We start from the raw sequence: 25,224 nt of genomic DNA, 5'->3' as shown, positions 1-25,224 counted from the left end.
CTCTCTCTACAGTAACATTATTGAAATTTTCATTTTTAACAAGGTCAAGGAGGATATGTTGCCAGCTGAGTCCTCTAGCAATATCAAGGAAAAATAGCTAATTCTACATTGGCCTGATATGTTGATTTAATTTGAAGAAAGAAAATGTTAGGCCATAACTTTCCAATAGAAACAAGTCCTATAAAACGAAGGCCCAAAAGGAACATACTAGACTGCAAACTAGAGAATATATACATGGCTCCCAAACATTGCCAGCCATGTCCTCTAACTACATTATTTATTTATTTTTTTTTTATACAAGATAGAAATTATACTCTAGTATAATTTAATGACACTTGATGCATAGTAGAAAATAACAAAGTTTTATGACAAGCATAACTACTCACAGATAATTTCCTCTTAAATATATAGGCCTCTTTTATAATCTAAAAAAAATATTACTTTAAAAGTGAACTAGCTTGAAACTTTACTTTTTTGAACTGCAAGGAATATATTCAAGATTGAATACTAAAGTTAATGCTTATTTGATACTATAGCTAGATTAATAAAAAAATCATAAATTATATGCTTCCAATAAACAAAAAAAAAAAAAAAAAAAAATGGTTTCGAAACATCCAACAAATGCATTAACCCCCCCCCCCACCCCCCACATACTCAAAAAAAAAAAAAAAAAAAAAAAAAAAAAAAAAAAAGAAGAAGAAGAAGAAGTTGTAGTTCAACATGCTTGAATATCCAAAATATATAGCCAAAATCAATCATCAATGTTTAACCATCTTACATTTCCATCATTCTAATACTCCGTAAGATTTATTAGTTCAGATCCTTGTACAAATTTAAAACATTACCATCTAATTCCCATATCCACCATTTTTGTTAAAGAAACTTTCTAACCACAACGTTCGTAGTCTAGTGTTTTTGGCCATGAATGCCCTTCCTACCCTTTCATTAATTACCAAATAGTCAAGAGCAGATTCAAGCATAACTTTGTCAAACCTTTTTATTTTCATAACTTCTTCATAAAGCTCATTCACATCAAGTTGATCTTTTTTGAGTTTTTTTATTGCTAACTCAATCTTTCCAAGTTGTTTGGAAAACTTATCATTACTAGCATCTTGGTTGACATTAGCACGACTCCTTTTTCTATGAGACCTTGCTTGAGAGAAAGCTATGTTTGAAGAACTAACTTGTTTCCCTTTTGACGCCTTCTCAAAATCAATAATGTCCTTACAATTGGACTCCAAGTCAACAATCCTTTTTTCTGAATCAACATCACTAAAAGACTTTGCAGAACTCCATCTTGTTGTGTCTTTACCAAAAAGCAAAGCCATCTCATCATACATCTCAATCTTTTTATTCAAATACTGGTCATGATCAGGATGTGCCTGTTTTTTATACAAAAACAAAAACAAAATTAGTTAGGAAGAGATCAATCCCTAATAGAACACCTACATACTGATGAAAATATGCCTCATACCATTACTTCCTCGTCAAACACTTTCTTTTCACACGTAATCATTTTCAAATTGTCATCCCATCTAAAACAATTCTTTCTGTTACAAAGTTGTGTAATGCTTCTCCAAATGCCTTTGATAGTTTGAAGACAATTTTCCACATGTTCAGGTTGGCATTCAACCCCAAATTTGTCACTAATTGCTTGGCCTGCTAGAGCGAATGATCCAGGCATAAATGTATTGGATGGCTTATTTCCTTTAGTAGCCTCATTAGCAAGTATCTCAATTATCAAACATTGCATTTGTTTTGACCACCTAAATTGCTCACTTATACTCTCCTCCTCATCTTTTGTTTTGCCTATTGCTACAGTTGCAAGAACAAGAAGAGTAATCAAAATTGAGCACACGAACACAAAAAATTACATGTGAAAACTGTATTTATTGTCCACTAGAAAATTTTATTATCAAAATGAAGGTGCAATCAATCATGGTAGGTCAAGACATGACATTCTTTAATCATGAAAGTGCTAGAAAGTCATAGTACATAGCCAACTCTAAAAAAATTTATTTTCTCCATAACATTATAATCTTCCCATGTGTTGGCATATCTCTCTTTTCTTCCTAAACTTCACTTTGTGATTATTGGACTATTGGATTTTTCAAATTATATATCAGGATTTACATCTTCCATACTTGAGCATATGCGCTCAACCCTCATTATGTGATTGTTAATGGCAACAAACTAGGACTACATCCATTGTGTTTCGAATGAACAATAAGGATTTGCATCCAATACACAAACTTTTCTTCAAAATCTCCCTTAGTGGTAGTTCACAAGGAAAAGGGACATAGACTAGCTATGTAATTCTATTTCACTTTAAGGAGGGTCATGACTAAACTCTTTCAAATGGTATTTACCACCATGATAAGGAAGAGAATTCCTTTTTTATTTCTATAACCAGCCTCATCAAGATAATATTTACTTACAAATTTACAAAAAATAGAAAAGAAATACTAGTAAATGCTAATTATTTATAATATTTATAAATTTCCATAACCTAGAGACATCATTTAAAAAACAAAATTATATCCACGCACAGTGTTAGTTTGCAAGGAAAAGTGACATAGACTTAATAATTTACACACACAGGAGTAGTTCGCAATGAAAAGTGACAGAGTCATAGACTAAAAAAATTTATTTCATTTTCAGGAGGATCATGACTAAACTCTTTCAAATGGTATTTTTCCACTGTGATAATGGAAGAAAATTCCTTTTTATTTCTATAACCAGCATCACCAGAATAATATTTACATACAAATTTACAGTAAATAGAATAGCATTACTAGAAAATACTGATTATTTATAATAATTATAAATCCCCCTAACCTAGAGATGTCATTTAAAACACAAAAATCATGTCTACACATACACACACACACACATAGCCATTGTCACCTCCACTCCCCACCATGTTATCACCAATGAGGCACAGACACAGACATGACATGGCAATTCTTGAAAAATTAGGACATAACAAGGCGGGAGCACATTAATTAATTAATATTTAGGTTACTTAAAAAATTTTACACATATTTTATGTTTATTTTAGTTTTTAGAAATGAGTAATAACCATTAAATTCTTTTAAAAAAATCTAATATTTTGATAAGTTTCTCTTTTTCTTTTTTTTCTTTTTTGGATAAGAAAAATATGATATGATATTTCTGATTTATTCTTTTAAAATGTGAAATTTCACAATTATGGTAGTTATTTATAAGTATTTTTTTAATAATTCGATAACTAAATTAATAAAAATCAAATCTCAATAACCATTAAAAATTGGATTTTTCCTAAAACTTGTAGAACCATTTATTGGAAAAAACTAGAAAAAACTATTAAACTTATTTGAACTTCTAAAAGCATGTTTTTAAGATTTATTTGATATCTTGGGCAATTTGAATTAATCGGGGATGTACGGCACCTTATAATGCAAATTGGCAGTTGTTAAGAATTTATTCTGGAATATGGGAGATGGTTTAGCTTGATTTTGTTAAATTGGGCTAAAGTTTGTTTGGGAGGTTAGGTAAAACTTCATTGGGGCATTTTAAGTGTTAGACATATAATGGTCAAGTGGCCAAACCAATTGTAGGCCCATATACTAGTAGAACAAGCAAATTAACTTTGAATTAGTCTACGGTTAGCTTAGGATTAGTCTAGTATATAAACCACACATTGGTTTCATTGTAAACTAAAGAGCTTAATAGACAAGATGAAGCCATTAAGGGCTTTATGCCGTGGACGTAAGCCATTAGGATGAACCACGTTAACCTTGTATTCACTCTCTCTCTTTGATACCCCCGCTCATCATTCAATCGATCACAATCACACAACAACTTTAACATGAAGGATTTGAATTAATTGTTGGCTGCCTTGTTATTAATTTATGGGATGGTTGTTAAGTCGGAATTTAGACCTCAATTGGAGTTTACGTCAGCTCTTTAATGGTTATAGTGTTATCTCATTTATAGCACTATCTTACTTTGTCTACGGTCAAGAAAGTCTAGGGACACAATTTTTGTGTCAAAAATTTTCTACAATTCTGAAGTGGTCGACTATGAGTCTATGAGTGGTGGAGAATAAGTGATAGATCAATGTAAAAGGAATTTTCCACCACTCATGATCGACCACTTAAGCAAGTTAGGACAAATAGTGTGGTTCTAGAAGAATTGGTTTATGGTTTAGTTAAGAGTATCTTTAGTTGGAGTTGGACTTAAATACTTTGACCTTATTGTTGATTAGGCTCTAGTTGAGCTCGTTTGAGAAATTCGAGGGGAATTCTTGACTTGTGTGTGGTAGCAAGGTAAATAAATACTTAATGGGATTTTTGGAAAAAAGAATACAATTATTTATTTCATGCAGGCTTTTTTTGGGTAAAAAGAATTGGAACATTGTTCATTAAACTATTCTTTTCCTAAAATTAAAGTACTATGTCTATCATCAATCTTGTTATTTGTTTTATTTAAGCAAACTGCATTGCACTAAGTTGCGTATTGCAAGATGCATGATTTTTTAGCTTGGAAAATATGAGATCTTTGATAATGGATTTTAGAGAGAAGGTATCTTTGAATTGTTTTGGCCTATGAGTTTGCTTCCAGTCAAGCAAAAAAACAACAAAGAAATTATTGGATTGTGCTTGCCTATAAGAAAACCAATGATACACACAAATCCACAAAATCTTCTCACTTCATTCCCTGACATTCTTGTCAAGACTTACATTAGCCACAAGTCTTATGAGTCTGAGTTTTAGCTAGTTCTTAGGCTCCTTGTAACTAATGATGATGTAGGTTGAAAAATAAAGTTCTTTAGAATACTTGTATTGATCTAATGTGACAGAATTGAAGGTTGATTTACAATAATACCAAAGCAAAGGGTGATTTGGATTGCTTGCACTTGCAGTAGTCACATTTACTCAATATCCTATTATGACTAGTCACAGTTTAGATTTCTCGTATCTGTTTATACACACACACACAAATCTAGACAATAAAGAAAATTATGTAAAATAAAATAAGACTTGTAACAGGAAGGACGTGTAAGATGGTGATTACCTCCTTCAGTTTCCTCAGGAAAGCTCCAACTTGCACTAGGTTCTGCCTCCCTATTGTCATCATAGGTTGCCTTAAATTTGGCAGCCTTTACTACTGCTGAATTTTCAAATTCATGGTGGACATAATCCCAACCGTCAGAAGTATTGATGCAGCTACTGCTGCATTGTGCAATTGTTAGGTTGAACTCTTCCACGTCTTGCTCATATATCAAACGGACTGCACATTTGATCACCTCCACTCTTGGGCTATTGGTGTCAAATACAACCTTAATCCGACTGCATTGATAATTCCAACCTGTAGCTGGCCAATCATCACGAGACAAATACAATAGCCAAAGATGACCCACACTATACTTAAAGGATGTCTCCCCAATGACAACTTCAAAAGTACGGTGAGGGCCGTGAGGCGTATCACCAAGAGCTATCACGTGACCTTTAAGACTATATCTTTCACTTGAATAGCAAGAACGATTTATTCTGAAAAATGCACACAAAGCAAATCCCATCCACCTGCTATTACACCAATTTGGTGGCAGCTCTATGCTTATTGAATACCCAAACCTTTGATGGGTTAACCATGGTGGAACTTCAAACCCAGGAATAATGATGTTGAATGCATCTCCAGATCTATCTTTCCTTTTGTCAGAAGTTCTATATCCAATTTTTGGGTACATGAGTCCCTGTACCAGAAAAAAACAAGAAATTTAACAATCACAGAGAGAGAGAGAGAGAGAGAGAGAGAGAGAGAGCAGATTACCTTTAGGTAATGTTTCAGTATTGCAAATGCCAGACCATCAATGTCCTCATTATATTCAACTAACTTGAAGCAATTAAAAAATGAAATAAATGGTTGTAACAAATTGCTCGTACTAAGAAGTGCTGGTGATGGTTCTAGGGAAGAACAGCCTTCAGCATTTATGTGTCTCACATTTGATGGAAACTTTGGCAATGAGTGAAGTTGAATGCAGTTGCTCAAATTAAGAACTTCCAATTTCTGAAGTTGACTGATGCTTGCAGGTAGGGCAAAGACAAGCTTGTTTGTAGATAGTGATAAATATTTTAAAGAGCGAGCGCAGAAAACACTATCAAGCCTTGACTTAAAAAATTGCTTTTCACATCCACGACATATCAAGAAACTAATGGAAGAGGGAACTTCTCTAATAGCAGTTCCAGTCAAATCAAGTTCCCTCAAATGTTCGGTTTTCCCTAAGTTCTCTGGCAGGTAGGCAAGTTTTGAACATCCCAAAAGAATGAGTATTTCAAGAGATCTTAAACTATCCATGTTGCTAGGAAGGTTGGTAAGAGATCGGCAGAATTCCAAATTTAGAACTGTAAGCCTACTGAGTTGTCCAATAGATGGGTCGATCTCAACCAAATTTATGCAACCTCTAAGACATAGTCTCTCAAGTCTCGGAACCCCTGTGAAGTCAGGTGTTCTAATAAGGTTTTTGGATAGTTCAAGATCAATGAGTTTTAAGTTGTTTAAGTACTGTTCAACCAAAAAAAAAAGGGGATAATTAGCTTCCATCAAACAAAGAATTTATTTTAATAACATAAATTTTGTTTTCAATTAAAACAATTCTAATAATGAAAAAAATGAAGCTCAGATACGAAGGGAGTGTATTGAAATTGCTCTGAAAAAAAAGATAAATAATAAATAATAGAAAGACAAAAGAACAAAATTACCTTTACACCTTTCCATAGATATTCAATTTTGCTAAACCACATTTTAAGTTCAACAAGCTCTTCTGATTGAAAACTGGATGGCAAACATTTTGAAGAATACCCATGCCATTCAAGAAATCTTAAGTTATTGGAAAGATGATTGAGGCCATTTGGAATGTGCACATTATCAATTATAAGCAATCTAAGATTACACATCTTTGAAAAAGCTTCAGGACAGGCTTCAAGTTTCCTGCATGCTTCATCCCCTTCAAATGAGTCTAGGACTATGGCTTGAATTGCTTTTGTTGCCTAAAAATAAAAAACAAAGATCAGTGAATTGCACAACAAAAGATAAGAATACTTCAGTTTTTTACTGTGTTAGAGGGGACCCTAATATCTATACTCTGAGTTTTCCACAAATATAACCTCCTCTTAAGCATTGGTAGATCCAAGAAGGTTGAGTTTGAGAAATTTCTCCATTTACAACTTCAAATTTAACAGATAGAAAGAATATTATAATTAAGAATCTAACAATAACTATTAGATCATAACACAACATCATTTGTTAAAGTTTTCTCTGAAAAATCCTATTTATTTTATATATTAAGAGTGTTATTTTCTTTTGAGAATCAAACAATTCAACTATAAAGGATGCAATTCTAAATTTTAGAACAATGATTTTAAAATTTTTGAAAAAATACAAATGATTATTAATATGAGGCCTATAATGGAAGTTTGAAAAAAAAGAATTTCTAGGTAAATACTCATGCACCTTAGGGATCAAAAGATGAATGAGTGGTTGACTAAGTCAAGAAAGAGGAAATCAATTTATAACAATGTCACAATAACATTATGTTTTCTAAATGTAAGACATAAAGAAACATGAATTCATATTTATAAATAAATAATGTGACAATCACATTATGTTTTTAAAATATAGGAAATAGTCAGCATATTAGCATGAAATTTTGTATTCTATATCTTATGAATTAAGTGCTTAGGTAACTTTTTTTCTTAAAAAATTAATTTCTTTAATGAAATTGTGTTTGTTTATCTATTCAATCGTGCCCCTTAAATAAAATGTTGGTTTTGCCACTATTCTTACCGTATTGTTCATCAATACATGCAACAAATCCTCACGAAGCCACAATCTACTGCGCCTCCCTGGTTCTTCAATTGATTCTTGACGGACAATTTCCCAACCCATTTCTTGTAGTAGATCATGCATCCACAATTTGTTGTTTTCTATAGTTATGAGAGATTTATCCGTGAGAACTCTTATACCAATTGTTGCGTCAAAACCACAATTCTCTAATATCTCTATTACTCGATCTTTCATCTTCCCTCTAAAGAAACACGCAACATCTAGGAATATCGCCTTCCACATTTCCTTTAGTCCATCGTAACTTACTTTAAGTGTATCAAATATTTTTCTTTCGGGATTTTTTTTCAAATTCTTCACTGCACTTTGCCACTCGTCCATTGTTCTTTCAACCATAAAGGACCCCAAAGTTACGAGAGCTAATGGAAGACCATAAGCATAGTATACAACATCCTGGGAGAGCTGCATTTGATCTCCTTCGGGTTTCCCATTTTTGAAGGCTTTCAAACAAAAAAGTTTCAGAGCATCATCATCATTTAAAGTGTTAGGCTTATATATATTATGCACCCCATGTTGGACCAACAAATGTTCATCTCTAGTTGTAATGATGATCCAACTTCCCAGTCCAAACCAGCAATGATCTCCAGCCAATAATTCTAATTGGTCCAATTGATTAACATTATCTAGAACAAGTAGAACTTTTTTATGACGTAGTCTATTCTTGATCATGTTAGCTCCATCATAAACATCCCATACATCTATATTGCTTTCCTCCAAAATTTGTGCAAGAAGCTGCTTTTGTAATCGAGCCAAACCATGCTTTTCTGAAACTTCTCTAATATTAGCAATAAAGCTAGAACCTTCAAAATGGTTACATTTTGTTTCATAAATCACTCTAGCAAGAGTTGTCTTTCCCAGCCCCCCCATGCCACAAATCCCTATCATGCAAACACTGTTCCCGAGACCTAAATATGGAGTGATCAATTCCTCCATTGGAGAATCTATTCCTACCAAGTCTTTGGTAATGATTGAGAATTTTGACATCGATCTTTGTAGAATATTATCCACAATATATCGGATAGCTTCTGACTCATATTTCCTGTGGAGAAGATTGAACAATAATTACACGGTGGTCTCAATGAGTCGTAAATTGCAGGGGGGAAGAGGGTAGTGAGAAAAATATTAGGAATAATACTCCCTTGGTCAAACAAATAAGAATTCATTGACTCATGGAGCTGATAGAAGTAGAACCATCCATATAAGTAGTGTATTATCATATTAGTTGTATATGTAACATGTAATAAATCCATAAATTTTCTTAGGGATTTATATACTTATATAACCATGTTTTGAAGCTTCTCAGATTTCTAAAGTTCAATCTTTATCCAATCCTATCACTTTAGGTGTAATTCCATGCATTTTTCCCCCATCAGGAGGGTGCCACGGGGGGGTGTTGGGATGAGGGTGATAAGAAATGGGTATTCAAAGCTGACAATTATCATTCTTGCCAAGACATGTGGAATTTCCAAATCATGGAAGCAAAAGAACAAAAAAAGCAGCAAAGGAGCAGGGGATGCTAGTAGCGTAGCAGCCATAGCTGCAAAAATATCAAGGGGGGCAATTAAGTGCTATCATCCAATAACATTGCTTAGGTTAGCAATGATAAGCCTGATAAATCCAAAATCTACTTTCAACCGAGCTACGTCAATTGATAAAAAATTTAGGAATGTGAATTCATGCCTGATTGTTGAGTGAAACTAAATTGGAATAGATTTAGGGTCCATTTGGATACAGCTGAAAATTGAAAACTGAAAACTGAAAAACACTGTAGCAAAATAATATTTAAATGTGTGAATAATACCGCAGGACCCATTTTTAATGAAAAAGTAACTGAAAAATAAAATTTGTGGGTCCGTGAACAGTGCATGATATGCACTGTTCATGAGAAAACTCAAATATTATGGCTACTGTTCATAAACAGTAGCCGCAACAGTGCATAAATAGTAAAAATATTGCCCGAAACGCATGCAAAAAAAAAAAAAAACTGAAAACGCAAAACGTGTGTTTGGTAAGCACGTTTACGCACACTTAGTAGAACACAATAAATATACAAATTTATATTTCTTCAGTATGAAATATTAATAACAAAGGCAGTACTCAAATTTAGCAAAGTAGATAACCAAAAAGCTGAACATGTTTTCTAATACCTGATAAAATGAGTGAAGAGAAGGTAACGGTTTCTTTACTGGAAAAAAAAATGGAACTACAACTTTTTAAAGCTTAGTGACATCAAAAGCCCAAGCTTTTACCCATTGAATCCAGGCCCGAAGGTATGTGACTGTTGAAGAGATAAAATGCTTCAAAATTTCAAATGCCTTTTTTTTCTTCCTTTTAAGAGAAGGTGTTCTTTGAATTTCCATTTCTGCAGAATTGTGCATGTTGACACCTCAATTGTTACATATGAAATGCATTACCTCATCTACAAACTCCTCGAAGGTACCCCTAATATCAAAATAAACTCCTCAAAGCTCTACTTCTACAAAATAATGTAAACAATTGGTTTGGGAATAATATGTTTAAATTGTGCTATATGGATTTTAATTAAACCAAAACAATCATTGATCCATAACTAAATCTTTATGAAAACTATTGAAATGCCTAGCAAGAACTTAATCCAACCCATGACATGGCAGAAGGTTATTTTGGATCATTAAAGCACCAGGTCGGGTTATAAAAGTGAAATGTTTCCAAAATTCTTTCTATTGACTTAAATTCTTAAAGTGGCCATGATAGAATAATTGCTGGATATGCTTCTTCATAAAATGAAGGCAGAAAATCAAGCACTACCCCATCTTGGAGCCACCCCCAAACTATTCCTCCCTATAATTAGCTGATGTTTGTGGGAGGATGGATAACACGCACCAGTGAGAATATTCAGGTGCTCAGAGCACATGACACCCATGTTAGCTGTCACATAAATCACTCAATAATGGATTGCCTCTCCATTGTATAATTAATTTCTTTATAAAAATGTATGATGTATCAACCATTTTCATAGGTAGACTTTAACTAGATAACAAGTAAAGTCAGCAGTATATTTCTCATAGGTAGACTTTAACTAGATAACAAGTAAAGTCAGCAGTATATTTCACAGAAAGTGATTCAATTAGGATATAAAAGAAGAATGTCATTTAAATATCGACATAAAATTAACTAAATTTTCTCATGGAAATTACCTCTCCTGTAAATGCCAACCGGAGAGATTAGCCACTTCTCTCAAAGCATTCTTCCATGATTCTACCTCCTGTATGTTATCTGCTTTGTGTTTTGCAAAGGCTTGTTCAAAAGTTCCCCTCTGATTCCGAACATCAGGTGGACTTACAAAGTAAAAAACTGGCAGAACTATCAGTCCCATGTCTTCCCTGCATTTGACAATCCTTGCAAGCTCATCCAAACACCATGTCGAGGATGCATAGTTTCTTGATAGAATGACAACAGCAAATCTCGATTCTTCAATTGCTTTCAAGAGTTCTGGGGAAATGGATTTTCCTCTTTCAAGTTTTTCATCGTCTCTAAAGGTGAAAATGCCCTTCCTTATCAAAGCAGCATACAGATGGTCTGCAAAACTATAGCGGGTGTCCATGCCTCTGAAACTGAGGAACACATCATATTTCCACCGAGGTATTAAAGAAGAAGGTGGTGATGATGACGATGAGGCTCCTTGAGTGTTCATGGAAAACTGGTAAAGCTTGAACAACGTTCAATCAAAACTGAAGAAAAGACACAGAGAAGGAAAATAAATAAAAATGTGAGAAGTCAAAGTTTTGGGAAACGAAACTGCAGCAACAATTGTAAAGAGGAAATAACGCGGCACTTATTTGAGAAAAGGGAGAGGAAGGTGTGCGATTCATGTACCCAGGTTCAGTCAAGTCAACCGCTCTCATTGTCAGTCATAGAAAAAACAAAGTCTTCATTTTTTATGGCGCAAAAGCACTAGACTACTAATTAAGAAAGATTCAAGGCGTTTGTTGGGGCATTTCAAACTATCATTTTCCGTTTTTAAATAATATTTTACATATTTTTACAAATTTTTTTATTTATATATATTTCAAAAAATTACAAACAATACTACTCACATTCTAAAAAAAAACACTATTCAAACTTCTTTACCAAATGGCTCTTAGGTCTTTGGGTTTAACTCGTCTCTATCCTATACCCTATTTTTTTTTTAATTTGATTCATAACTTTTAATTGTATTAATTTAGTCTCTAATCTTTCAGTATCGTGTCAATTTAGTCCATGTCGTTCTCTTTTGAATTTAAATTGATGATGTGTCTAATGACTAAAATAGAAAATTAGCTTCTATTAATGTGACAATAAACTAAAATTTTTATTTTTGGCGTTTGCAATGTCAACAATTTTCATCCAATATATAATAATATGGACTAAATTGACATGACACTAAAAGGGACCAAATTGACACAATTGAAAGGTTAGAGACCAAATTGAAATATTATGTAAAAAATAAGGATCAAATATGTAGTTTATCTTTTCTTTTCTTTTCTTTTTCTTTTTTTGTAAACAAAGAAAGGGAGTGGGGAGATAAGAAAATAGGAAGAAAAGTTTTTTTTTGAGAAACAAATACACACATAAGAAAGAGATAAATAAGTTCTAACACAAACATATACTATTTAGGGTGAAATTATCCTCAATCGAAGAGAGTAGATTAAAAATTTTGTGGGTTAGAAATTTTCTCTTTGGTCTGCCGTTTGGGGTGAAATAACTTTCTTCCTAATTCGGGGTGAAAGGTAAAGGAGAGATGAGTTTGGAAATTCCAAATCTACCATCCTTTATTCAACTTTAAAGCTCCCCTTTTTTTTCCACTTTTGTTAAGTTTAGGTTTTTGTCCCCTAAACTTTTGGATTTTTTTTCCTTACTATCAAGGGCATCTAAATAAATTTATACAATAAAACATTTTTTAATGGTTAGTCTATAACTAGATTTTCAAAGGGTTGATTAGATTGTTTTGTGTTTGTGTTGTTTTGTTTTGGTTAGAAATAATAGGATTTGTAAAATTTTATGGGTGATGTTAACGGGTGCCCTTAGGGCAATTGTTAATAAACTATTTTAAAATAGATTTGATACCACTTTTATAGGAAATAGAAAAAACTATTAAAATATTAATTGTTTTTTTTTTCTCATAAATATTTTCTTAAAATGGTTCCCTAAAAAATGTCTTTAGTGCATTTGTTAACTTCTCCCTATTCTATATATCTATATATATATTATCATATCTCTAAAAGTAAAAGCGTAGCATTTACTGTTGCTACACTCCTATTGAGCCACATTAGGACCACATCAACCACTTATTTCCAACCATTTCACTTTTGATTTTTTGACTCTTTTTATTTATATATTAATTTTTTAGTTTAATGTTACATTTTCTCCAACTTTTCCCCTTCATTTTTACCTTTTCATCTCCCCACTGGTATCAACCTTAATATAATTTTTCCTTTATCCCTTCATCTTCTTTTTATTTTAAATTTTTTCTTATCTCCATCCTATTACAATAAATTTGATATTCTCTCTCATTTTATACATATTTTCTCACACAAAAAAAAGTTATTACTCTCTCGCTCTCTCAATTTTTTTCTTTTTCTTTTTTGTGTGGATTTTTTTCTTTTTTTTATTTGTCTCTACTTTATGTTAATGAATTTTTATGTTTTTAGAACTTTACTTTAGATTGATGTAATTTGGTTTTGTATTTTTAGATAGTATATAAGAATATAATGTTATCTAATTATTGCTAGGTTTTTGTTAAGTCACATCAAACATTTATTTTCAACTATTTTCCTCTTATTTTATTATTATTAACTTTCTACCTTATTGTTACATTTTCTCCAACATTTGCATTTCCAATTTACCTTTTCATCTCCTCATTACTATCTTCTTTTATCTCTTTACCTTCCTTTTATTTGAACTCTTCTTAACTCCATCCTTGTATTATAAATTTGCTACTCTACTCTCTCGCATTTTATACATATTTTTCCACACAAAAAAGGTTATTACTCTCTCGCTCTCTCTCTCGTGTTTTTTTTCCCCCTTTTTTTGTGTGGATTTTTTTTTAATGTAAACTAATGCTCCAAATTTTTGGTTTTGTATTTTTAAGTTGTTATCTTTTTTTCTTCTTCTTTTCTTTGATTGTTAAATGCTATCATATTGCATTATAAAGATAGTATATATAAATGTAGGGACAATGGGCCCAAAAATATATGTTGGGCCTTGGCCTTGTCTGAGGATGTCAATGGTTCGAGGATAGATCAATGGTAAGGTAGACGTAAGACTTTGAACTCCAAAAGCCATCTATGACGACAGAGGTAGGCCGAAGAGGAGTATCTCTTTAGTTAAACGAAGAAGGGGGTCAAAAGGTGTATCCTATTATCTAGAGTGACATTCCAGGAAATTATGTTGATGAAGATATGCACTGTGAATGTACAGGACAAAATGGGAGCTAAGAAATATCTAGGGGAAAACTACTACCACCGCATTAAATGCTCTGCAACTAACTCTCTGACTGCATTAATGTAGAGAAGACCCCTGAACAGTATTGCCTTGACTACCTCAACTCACAGAGGACTTGAGAGGATATCCGATAGGACAAGCACTCAAGTAGTGGCTTGGGCGATCAACAACTGGAGGGGTAAGATCATTGAAAGGGAGTTGTATAATGTAAGAGACACTCCCTAGAGAGGGGATCAAGAAATTGAAAAAAAAAAAAAAAAACAATGTAACAATCCAGAATTGAACTTGTAATCAAACTTGAGAACTAATATATAAGAACTGATCTCCTCATATTGTGTCCAGGACGATTTTATTTAGAATTTGCCAGTCTATCTTCATTTGTTGGTCATCTGAATCTACTGTACTCATTGTCTGATTCATTAAACCCCAGTTTTTCAACTCATTTCTTACAAATTCATTGTATTGGGCTTTTTGGGCCTAAGTTCATTTATCTTTTGGCCTTGGGACTTAAATTGCGCCCATACAATTGGTGTCGTCTGTGAAAAATTTTGGTGTTGTAGTGAGTCCAATGTCCCACTATGGTAGGTTCAAGTTCAAACCTGGCAAAATCTATGAGGTCCCAGCGTGAAGACCATTTTGTCAATCTTAAAGGAAAAAAGGGTCGGAAGGTTAGCATGCATACCACCCACACTAGTAGGAGCCAATCCTGAAATGAGAACCACATTTCTCATTAGAAGGATACCAGAGCCTTGTAACTGGAAATTGATCATCTGAAGAGAAAGTTACGCCACGAACGGTGAAAGCGAACTCCCTTCAATTCTGACTCTTCTTTTGATGATGAAGAGGATCGTAGTTATAAATGCAGATCAAGGACTCATCATAGTGAGTCTTTCTCGTATGATGAGAACTTCCATCATAAGCACATAAATAGAAATTCATCTTCCAAAGGCTTGGGAAATGATGCGATGAGTAGAGCATTCAACCAAATTTCCAAGTCACCCTTCACGTGCAAAATCGAGGGAGGAGACTTCCTTGGAAATTCGCTCAGCCAACATTCACCATGTATAATGGTTAAACAGACCCTATGGAGCATATAAGTCAATTCAACTAGAGAATAATTGTGTACTCCAAGAATGAGGCCTTGATGTGCAAGGTGTTCCCCTCCAGTTTAGGATCCGTGGCCATGAGGTGATTTGATAGTTTAGGAGCAAGTTCCATTGATTCCTTTAAGGAACTCACTCAGGCATTTGTATCTTGCTTTATTACGTGCAGCAAGGTTCCTCGACCCTTAAATTCCTTGTTGTCTCTATCCATGAGAAAAGGGGAGACCCTAAAAATGTATTCGAACATATAATGGGAGATGTTCAATGAGATAGACGGCGACTTTGACGATGTGACCATCAGGACTTTCAAGGTCGGTCTACCTGCCGAGCATGGCTTGAGGAAGTCTTTAATTGGGAAACCTGCTACTAGCGTACGCCAGCTCATGGATCAGATAGATGAGTATAAGCGAGTTGAGGAGAACCAACAGCAAGGCAAAGGGAAGGTAAGGTTTTCCCTCAGGAGATGAGAGATTTCAGGTCAGACTGCTACAACAATAATAGACCCTAAAGGGATTTTGCTAGGCAATCTGAGACTACGGCTCCTTAAATGGTTAATACAGTGTTCCGAGAACCAGTACATCAAGTCTTGGAGAAAATCAAGAATGAGCCATACTTTAAATGGCCAAACAAGATGGAAGAAGACCCCATGAGGCACAACTAAAGTCTTGATTGCTAGTACTACCAGGAACGAGGACACACCACTAAGGATTGTAAAATTTTGTGGAACCATTTGGAGTAATTGGCCAGAGATGAAAGGCTACAACAGATTTTGTATAGGCCCAATAGGCAAGGAGACCAAACAGGGTCACGGGCTTAGCGGAATACTTCTTCAAGGCCTCCTTTGGGCACAATTAATGTCAACTTTGCGGTCCCGGGGAGATCCGGCTCTCATCCCTCCAAGGTGATGTCTGTAGCCCGACTACCTGCCAAGGATTCAAAACCTGAGTCGAAGAGGGCTAGAGTGGAGAACTAGCCAACGATGAGTTTCTCTAAGGATGACAAGGTGGGTACCACACAACTATATGATGATACCCTGATGGTCACCCTTAGGATAGGGGGATATGATGTTAAGAAGGTGATAATGGATTAAGGCAGTGGAGCAGAGATTATGTACCCCGATTTGTACAACGGGCTGGGCTTGAAACCTGAGGACTTGATGGTTTATGATTTGCCTCTGGTAAGCTTCGACGGGAAAGTTGTTATTCCTAAGGGCCAGATTTGACTGCCTGTACAAGCAGGATCGGAGGTGGTGGAAGTGAATTTCATTGTAGTAGATGCCTATTCCCCCTACATGGCCATTGTGGCAAGACCTTAGCTTCACGCCATAGAGGCCGTTTCCTCCACTCTGCATTTGAAAATAAAATATTCGTCTAGGGACCCCGTTTAAGGAGCTGGTTGAGAGCCCGTCTGTGGTAAGGCAGTGCTTGATCACTGCAATAACACATCAGCCAGGAATGGAGTCCTCGACCTCTGCTGAGAGAAGCTTATAGCAATCAAAGACTTTGGTATTACCTATGGAAGAGACATTTGAGGGGGCAAAATGTGAGGATTTAGAGAAAATTATTATAGGTGATGATTCGGAGAAGTTTTTTCAAGTCAGGTCTCGGTTACCTCCTCAAGAGAAGGAAGAGCCGATAGAGTTTCTCAGAAGGAACCTTAACGTGTTTGCATGGAGTGCTTACGAAGCTCCTAGGGTGAATCCAAGCTTCATCTGTCGTCATTTGAATGTCAATCCATCTGTCACTCCCCCCAAAAAGCAACTACCTCATCGCTCATCTAAGGACCACTCTGATGCTGTCAAAGACAAGGTGATGAAGCTTAAGTAGGTTGGGGCTATTAAGGAAGTGTTTTACCCTAAGTGGTTGGCCAATATAGTAGTGATGAAAAAGAAGAATGGGAAGTGGTGAGTGTGCGTGGACTTCACCGATTTAAATAAGGTCTGTCCAAAAGATCCTTTCCCTATGTTTCGGATAGACCAGCTGGTAAATGCAACTGTAGGCCATCTTTGAATGAGTTTTTTGGATGCCTTTTAAGGGTACTATCAAATACCACTGGCCTTAGGTGATCAGGAGAAGACAGCTTTTGTCACCCCTACTGGAAATTATTATTATAAGGTGATACCTTTTGGTTTGAAGAATACAGGGTCCACCTATCAGAGGATGATGACTAGGATGTTTGAGTCATGATTAGGCAAGAATATTAAAGTCTATATAAATGATATGGTGGTAAAGAGTAAGGCGGTGTTCGAGCATGTGGGAGACCTTGGGGATATTTTTGAAATATTGAGGAAACACAAGCTATGCCTTAATGCTTCCAAGTGCTCTTTTGGAGTGGGATCAGGCAAGTTTCTAGGCTATATGGTCACCCACCGTGGAATTGAGGTCAATCCTGATCAGGTTAAGGCAATAAACAGTCTACAACCACCTCGGAATCCCAAAAAAGTCAAGAAACTAATAGGGATAACTGCTACCTTGAATCGGTTTATCTCTTTGTCAGCGAACAGATGCAGACCCTTCTTCCAATTGTTGAATAAGTGGAAGGGATTTGAGTGGACCGAGGAGTGTGCCTCGGTTTTGTAGTAGCTAAAGTAATACCTTTCTTGGCTACCTGTCATGTCTAAGCCTGAGGTGGACGAGGGCTTGTTTGCCTACATTGTTGTGGCTTCTCATGCTGTAAGCTTGGTGCTGATCCGAGTTGATGAGGGTGTGCACATGCCAGTTTACTATGTGAACAAGTCATTACATAAGGCAAAAGTTTGTTATCTACCATTAGAGAAGGTTGTTTTGGCAGTGGTACATGCTACACGTAAACTCCCCTACTACTTCCAATTACACACAGTTGTTGTTTTAACCCAACTTCCACTTTGATCACTATTTTGAAGTGTTGACTTCACAGGGAGGATTGCCAAATGGGGTACAATCTCAAAGGGCTTTTGACATTAAATACATGCCTCGCATCTCTGTCAAGGGTCAGTTCCTCGTAGATTTGGTAGCCGAGTTCGCTGAATCCCCAGTAGAATAAGAGGTGGAGAAGTAGGGCATGTATGAAAAATTAATTGGCATGGTCTCCTCGAGAGAGCCTTTATCCTGGAGGGTGTATGTTGATGGCTTAGCAAATCAAAGGGGTTCTGGACTGGGGATGGTTCTAGTATCTCCTAAGAAGGTCACTATTGAGAAATCCTTAAGACTAGGCTTCTCAGCCACAAACAACGAGGCTGAGTATGAGACTCTATTAGCAGGGGTGGCCATGGTTCAAAAAATGGGCTGAAAGGTAGTGGAGATATTCTCAGATTTAAGATTAGTCATAGACCAGGTGAAGGGAGAGTTAGAGGCCAGGGACGTGAGAATGCAAGAATATTTGAATCAAGTTAGGCACTTGCAATCAGGGTTTAAGTTTTTCAATTTGCTGCATATCTCTAAGAATGGAAACACACATGCTGACTCTCTAGTCACTCTTGCAACCTCCTCAGCATAAGGTTTACCTCAGGTTATCCTTGTTGAAAACTTATGCAAGCCTACTAAGGTGAAGAGGGAAGTAGTCCATATCCATCAAATCAGGGTAGGACCTAGCTAGATGGACCCTATAATGCTATTCTTTAAGGAAGATATCTTACCCAAGGAGAAGTCAGAAGCTGATAATTTGCGAAGGAAGGCTCCTCGGTTTTGGCTATCCAAGGACCAAAAATTGTACAAACGCTTTTTCTTTGGGCTGTACTTGTTGTGTATACACCCTGAGGCATCAAAGCTACTTTTGAAAGAGTTACATGAAGGGATTTGTGGAAGCCACACAGGAGGTAGATCCTTGTCTCATAGAGTCCTTACACAGGGATATTGGTGGCCGAACATGCAAAAGAAAGCACAAGATTATGTGAACAAGTGTGACCAGTGCTAAAGATTTACCCCAAATATTTATCAACCAGGAGGGGTCCTTAATCCTCTATCCAGCCCTTACCCCTTTACTCAATAGGGTTTGGATATTGTTGGACCTTTCCTTAAGGCAACGGGAAATAAGAGATATTTACTAGTCGACACGAATTACTTCACTAAGTTGGTTGAAACTGAACCTTTGGCAAATATCGGAGACATGGATGCCAAGAGATTTGTTTGGAAAAACATTGTCATTCAGTTTGGGATCCTTATACACTCATCTCGGAAAATGGACTTTAGTTTGATAGCAAAGCCTTTAGGAGGTATTGTTGTGACTTGGGAATTGTGAATAGGTATTCCACCTCGGGTTACCTACAAGGAAATGGATAGGCCGAGGTTGTTAATAAGGTTATAGTGGGTGGACTCAAGACAATGTTAGATGATGCGAAGAGAAAATGGGTGGAAGAGCTACCATGCGTCCTTTGGACATATTGAACCACACCTCACAGATCAACAGGAGAGAAACCCTTTTCAATGACTTATGGAGCCGAGGCTGTTATTCCTCTGGAGACTGGATTCCCAACACTGAGAATAGTTCTTTCATTTCGAGCATCAATGATAGGCTGTTAGGAAAAAGCCTAGACTTAATTGAAGAGCGAAGAGAAAATATCATGGTCCAACTGGCGTATTATCAACACAAGCTCAAGTAAGGATATGATGCCAAACATCAAGTTAAGGCCACTGGCACCTAGAGACTTGGTATTAAGAAAGATTTTAGGTACTGCCAAGAACCCAGCTTAGGGAAAGTTAGGGCTTAGTTGGGAAAGGCCATATCACATCACTTCAGTGGCTAGAATATGTGCATATTATCTTAAGGATCTAGAGGAAAATGTTGTACCATGCCCTTGGAATGTAAGCAACCTGAAAAGGTATTATTATTAATGAAATATTTCTTTACCATGTTTTGGTTTATCACGTTATGTGTCACACGTTCTACTACTTATTCAAATATCAAATAGAACCTTGGTTATGCTTGGTTTCCTGGACCACATATCTAAGGTAAATTGATATATTAAGTTATCATTCTAAGTGTGTGTTTGTATTGAGCGTTGCGTTGCGTTTTCTGCGTTTCACACTTTTTTTTTTTTTTTTTACGTATCACGCGTTTTGCAGAAAAGGGAGGCAAACGGTACAGTAACCGCAAATGTTGACTTTCTGCAGTGAACAGTGCACATGTGCACTGTTCACGGACCCACAAATTTCATTTTTTATCAATTTTTTCATTAAAAATGGGTCCCACAGCACTATTCACACATTTAAAAATTATTTTGCTACAGTGTTTTCAGTTTTCAGTTTTAAGTTTCAGCAAAATAAGTTCTATCCAAACAGACCCTAAGTATTAAATAGAACCATAGTCATGCCTGACTCCTCAAACCACATGCTTTGGGTAAATTAATACTTAATAACATATTTCTAAGTGTTAAACAGAATCTTAATCATGTTTGGTTTCTCGGATCACATACTTTAGGTAAATTAATACTTCAGTTTGTTTTACCAAGTATTAAACACAACCATAGTCATGCTGGCTCCCTAGACCATATGCTTTGGATGAATTAATACTTAATAACATCTTTCTAAATGTTAAATAGAACCTTAGCCATGCCAAGTCTCTCGGACCACATACTTTGGGTAAATTAACACTTCAGTTCATTTCACTAATTGTTAAACAGAACCTCAGTCATGCCTGGTCTCTTGGACCACATACCCTGGGTAAATTAACATTTCAGTTCGTTTCACTAAATGTTAAACAGAACCTCAGTCATGCCTGGTCTCTTGGACCACATACGTTAGGTAAATTAACACTTCAATTCATTTCACTAAGTGTTAAACAGAATCTCAGTCATGTCTGGCCCCTCGAACCATATACTTTGGGTAAATTAATATTTCAGTTCATTTCACTAAGTGTTAAACAGAGTCCTAGTCATGTGGGACTCCTCGGATCACTACCTTAGATAAGTTAATATCCTTGATTATTTGCCTAAGTGTTGAACAAAACCAGGGCTATGTCAGGTCCCTCAGATCTTTTTTCTACTAAGTGTTTTACTTATCTCCATGAGGATTAGCCTTCCCTGTGAATGGCCCAGTGCTCAATGTAAACATGTGATCATTTTCTTTACTATTTATACGTGTTTAATTTATCAGAATTAGTAGTAACGCATTATTGTTAGTTTTTGTTGAAGTTTGGGTGTCAACAATCCACTACTGTTAACAACCTTATTAGTCCTAAGTCTCATTAAAGGACAACACAATAACTACATCAATCAGAGAGTAAAGGTTACAGGGAAAAAGAAAGATTCATGAAATAAAAAGTAAAGTCTTTTCATTGATCAAAAGGAAGGTACATTATAAACAATGGTGAATTGCCACAACAACAAAAAAAAAAAAAAAAAAAAAAAAAAAAAGGTACAAAGAAGTAAAGTAAAGAGCTCCTATAACTATGCCTTGGCAAGGGGAGGGTCCTCCTTCGAGTCGCCTGCTTTGGGTTTGGACTCAGCTCCCTTGGCCTTGGAGACCACATCCATGATTGTGAGAGCATCCTCAGTGTCCTTGGCCTTGGTCGGAGGTCTGACCTCCTTACCCTTACCCTGATCCTTGGGCTGAGGACCCTCTTGGACGGCCTCCTTACCCTTGGCCACCTCAGTCCCCTGGCCTTGGTCGCCAGTCTTGCCAACTCCTTTTGAGACTTCAATAAGGGGAAGAAGGGCCTGGGTGGTGAAGGGCTTCTCAAGAGAGGGAAGAGCAAGAGTAGCAGGAGAATGGAGCATCACTGGAATCTCTCGGATATCTTCTGGATAGAATATGTTCTTAGCGCTCCTCCACTCAAAGGTAGTAGGGACTCTTGCTCGACTAAGCGCTTTTGCCCATACCTTTTTGTAGTAGTCCCTATACACCTTCGCTAGCTCATCCGCTAGTCGTATCTTCGTTTCTTGCACCCCACATTCGTAGGATGCCATCTCCACAGCCTCAGAAACTTCCTTGCCCACCTAAGCTGCCTCCTTAGCCTTCTGCAGCTCGGCCTTAAAATCCAAGACCAACTGTCTTTAGGTGGCCAGCTCTATCTCAGTAAGATGAAGCTTTTTACGCTAGTCCTTGGCATTATTCAAACCTGCCTCGGCACTCAGACATGCCTTTTCCTCAGCAACCAGCTTGCTGGAAGCTCTTTATTTTTTTGTTCAGATGCGCCTAAAGCCCTATTGGCCTTGGCAAAGAGGTTGGCCTCGACCCTGGCTTCGTTCTTGGCGTCATTGACTCATTCATCCACCATGGAAACTTCCTGGATAGCTTGCACGTAAGTAACAAAGGAGTATGTTAGAAACAAAACAAAAGAGCAGGAAAGGAAACAAGTAAAGTGTGCCTAGGGGCTCCCCATGGCCAGGTCCCTCTTCAGGGATAGGAAAAACTCTGGCTGCCTTACTTTCTTCAAGGCATCCATGTCCTTGGGAAGCAAGCGAGGGCACTCCAAAGCCTCGGCCACATGATAGGCATGGCCTCTCTAGAATTCCCTAATAGAGGAGTTCCAAGGTAATGTCACGCCATCCAATTCCAACTTGGGGTTCCAAGTTGAATGGCGTACATTGGCCGAGTGCTCGGCCTCCCTGCTCTCCACCAAAGATTCATGCGCTTTATCTCTGTTTATTTTTTGCTGTTTCGGGTCCTTCGATGGGGCAATCTCCCTCTCCTCGATATCCTTCTCTTTCCTCTTCTTCTTTTGCAAGTTTGGATTGGGGAGCAGGCCGAGTGGGGAAGGAAGAGGGGGAGGGGGGAGATTGGGGGGAAGCTGAGTCTTTGGGGTCTCCTTGAATGATGACCCCTTATTCCTTCCGGCAAGGATATCTTTCAAGCCTTTCCTTGGGTTCAAGGCCATGTCTTCCTCCTCCTTAGAGTTGGGGTCTACGCAGGCGACTATGAGTTTGGGGGAAGGTGCTGTAGTGGCTCTGTCAAGCTCGTCCTCAGAGTCTGAGATCTCAACGGGCTCTTCTTGCATCTCTCATTTTTCCTCGAGGTGAAATTGATCTATCTTAGCCTCTAGGGATAGGCGGGAGGAAGCAGTCTCTCCCTCAGGCTTGCTGCTTCAGGGAGAGCGTGATGGAGAGGAAGTTTGATTGGAGGAAAGTCTTCTCGAGCTAGAAAACTGGGCACGAAAACGTCTATTCGACGGAGTCTAGGGTCGCCTGCCCTTATTATTTGGCCCACGTCTTAGAATTGATTTGACAAGGGCTCGAAGTCAAGTATTAAGTGGATGGCTCATAGTTGCCTGTATTCACTTATGAATATCTCAGACCTCAGCACCTTGTTGAGACCTGCAACGTTAAAAAGGCTAAGTTTGGGAGCAACATGCCTTTTATCTGCAAAAATAGCTGATGAGCAAATCATGGTTAGACTAATAAGACCTATTACCAAAGGAAAACGAAAAATTAAAAGAAAGCGTGGCAAAGCTAAGAGAACTAAATCCTGTGACAAGGGACCTAAACCTAGGGTATCCCACTTGGCTCTCCCTTTTGAGTTGGGTAGTGAAGACCGTCATGCCATTCCCCAGAGGTGATTAAGTAGTCATCTTTCATGCCCTTGCTGGACTTGGGAAGACACGATACAAGCCTAACAATATTGGACCGGGATTTGAGGTAATATCCCACGTCGACGATGGAATGACACTCGTACATGTGGATGATGTCGTGCCATGTGAGTCTCAAGTCCATCTGCTCATTGAGAGCATCTACGCTACCTAAAACTTTAAATAGGTTGGGAACGCACTGGTGGGGACACAACTTATGGTTGATTAGGTAGTCTTCGGTCACCCTACCCATGGGAAGCATCATTCCTCATTCTATGAAAGCAATCATAGGAATGACAACCTCCCCTTCTATTCTATCTGTAACTATTTGATCTGAGGAAAACTACTGCAGGGCTACTCCTTGCGAAATGTGGTACTTAGCCCTGAAGCTCTCCATACTGGCCGGAGAATCTACAAGGTACTTGAACCTACCTATTTAGGCGAGCTAAAGGGATGCGAAAGAAGTTTTCAAAGAAAGGAAACAAAGAATAGAGGACCGAGGAGAATAGAGCTTAAAGAAGTAGAAACTTGCAAGAATAAGCACGTGTGTTGATTCCTGAACCTTTAAAAGAATTAAAGATTTTTTAAGAAAAGGACTCGGAAGATTTGGAAATTTGGGAAGCCTTGAAGGTTTAAGAGTTTGGGATTTTTGGAGAGCTTGAAGACTTGAAAAATGAGGAAAAATGATTCCCCCAGGTGCCTTATATAAGAGGCAAAATTGAGTGGGAGTTATCCCGCTCAAAATTCGAGTAAAGATGCCAGTCGTGGGATCTGCATCTCACTGTAGGATATTGGGAACATAGCGCTGCCTAGAGCATTTAATGAGACATCATGGGCTTCGAAGCGTCAGAGGCAGTTATGGGACACACGAAGCGACATTCTCACATGTGGAAATCAAAGGAACATGTGGGATTTGTTACTCAAATATCAAAACTCTATTTTTCTCCTCGAATGGGAGGAGAACACCAGAATTTTGAGGGGTTATTGTAGGGGTAATGGGCCCAAAAATATATGTTGGACCTTGGCCTTGTTCGAGGAGGTCAGTGGTTCGAAGATAGATCAATGGTAAGGTAGACGTAAGACTTTGAACTCCATAAGCCAGCTATGACTACAAAGGTAGGCCGAGGAGGAGTATCTCCTCAGCTAAACGAAAAAGGGGGGGGGCGTCTGAAGGTGTGTCTTATTATCCAAAGTGATATTTCAAGAAATTCTGTTGATAAGGATATGCACAGTGAATGTATAGGACAAAATGAGAACTGAAAAATATCTAGGAGAAAGCTACTATCATCGCATTAAA

The 25,224-nt window shown here is 37.0% G+C and overlaps 1 protein-coding gene across 2 annotated transcripts; it reads right to left on the bottom strand.

Moving 5' to 3' along the window:
- Positions 1–751: 751 nt before the first annotated feature.
- LOC115959839 (TMV resistance protein N-like) lies at positions 752–11,787 on the bottom strand. Of its 2 annotated transcripts, XM_031078443.1 has the most exons (8): positions 11,740–11,787; positions 11,061–11,594; positions 7,828–8,923; positions 6,744–7,031; positions 5,815–6,546; positions 5,059–5,737; positions 1,475–1,815; positions 752–1,382 (listed from the first exon to the last, which is right to left on the bottom strand). In XM_031078443.1, the coding sequence occupies exons 2-8, from the start codon at positions 11,555–11,557 to the stop codon at positions 849–851; spliced, it is 4,167 nt and encodes a 1,388-aa protein (XP_030934303.1). In that variant the 5' UTR covers positions 11,558–11,594; positions 11,740–11,787; the 3' UTR covers positions 752–848. The 2 variants fall into 2 exon arrangements, with proteins under 2 accessions (XP_030934303.1, XP_030934304.1); XM_031078444.1 differs by lacking the exons at positions 5,815–6,546; positions 11,740–11,787 and having other exon boundaries at positions 11,061–11,710.
- Between the last annotated feature and the right edge of the window lie 13,437 nt (positions 11,788–25,224).

Source organism: Quercus lobata, chromosome 9, assembly GCF_001633185.2.
Source record: "Quercus lobata isolate SW786 chromosome 9, ValleyOak3.0 Primary Assembly, whole genome shotgun sequence".
Lineage (NCBI taxonomy): Eukaryota > Viridiplantae > Streptophyta > Magnoliopsida > Fagales > Fagaceae > Quercus > Quercus lobata.
Note: the sequence above shows the minus strand (reverse complement) of the source record. Positions and strands in the feature narration are given on the sequence as shown.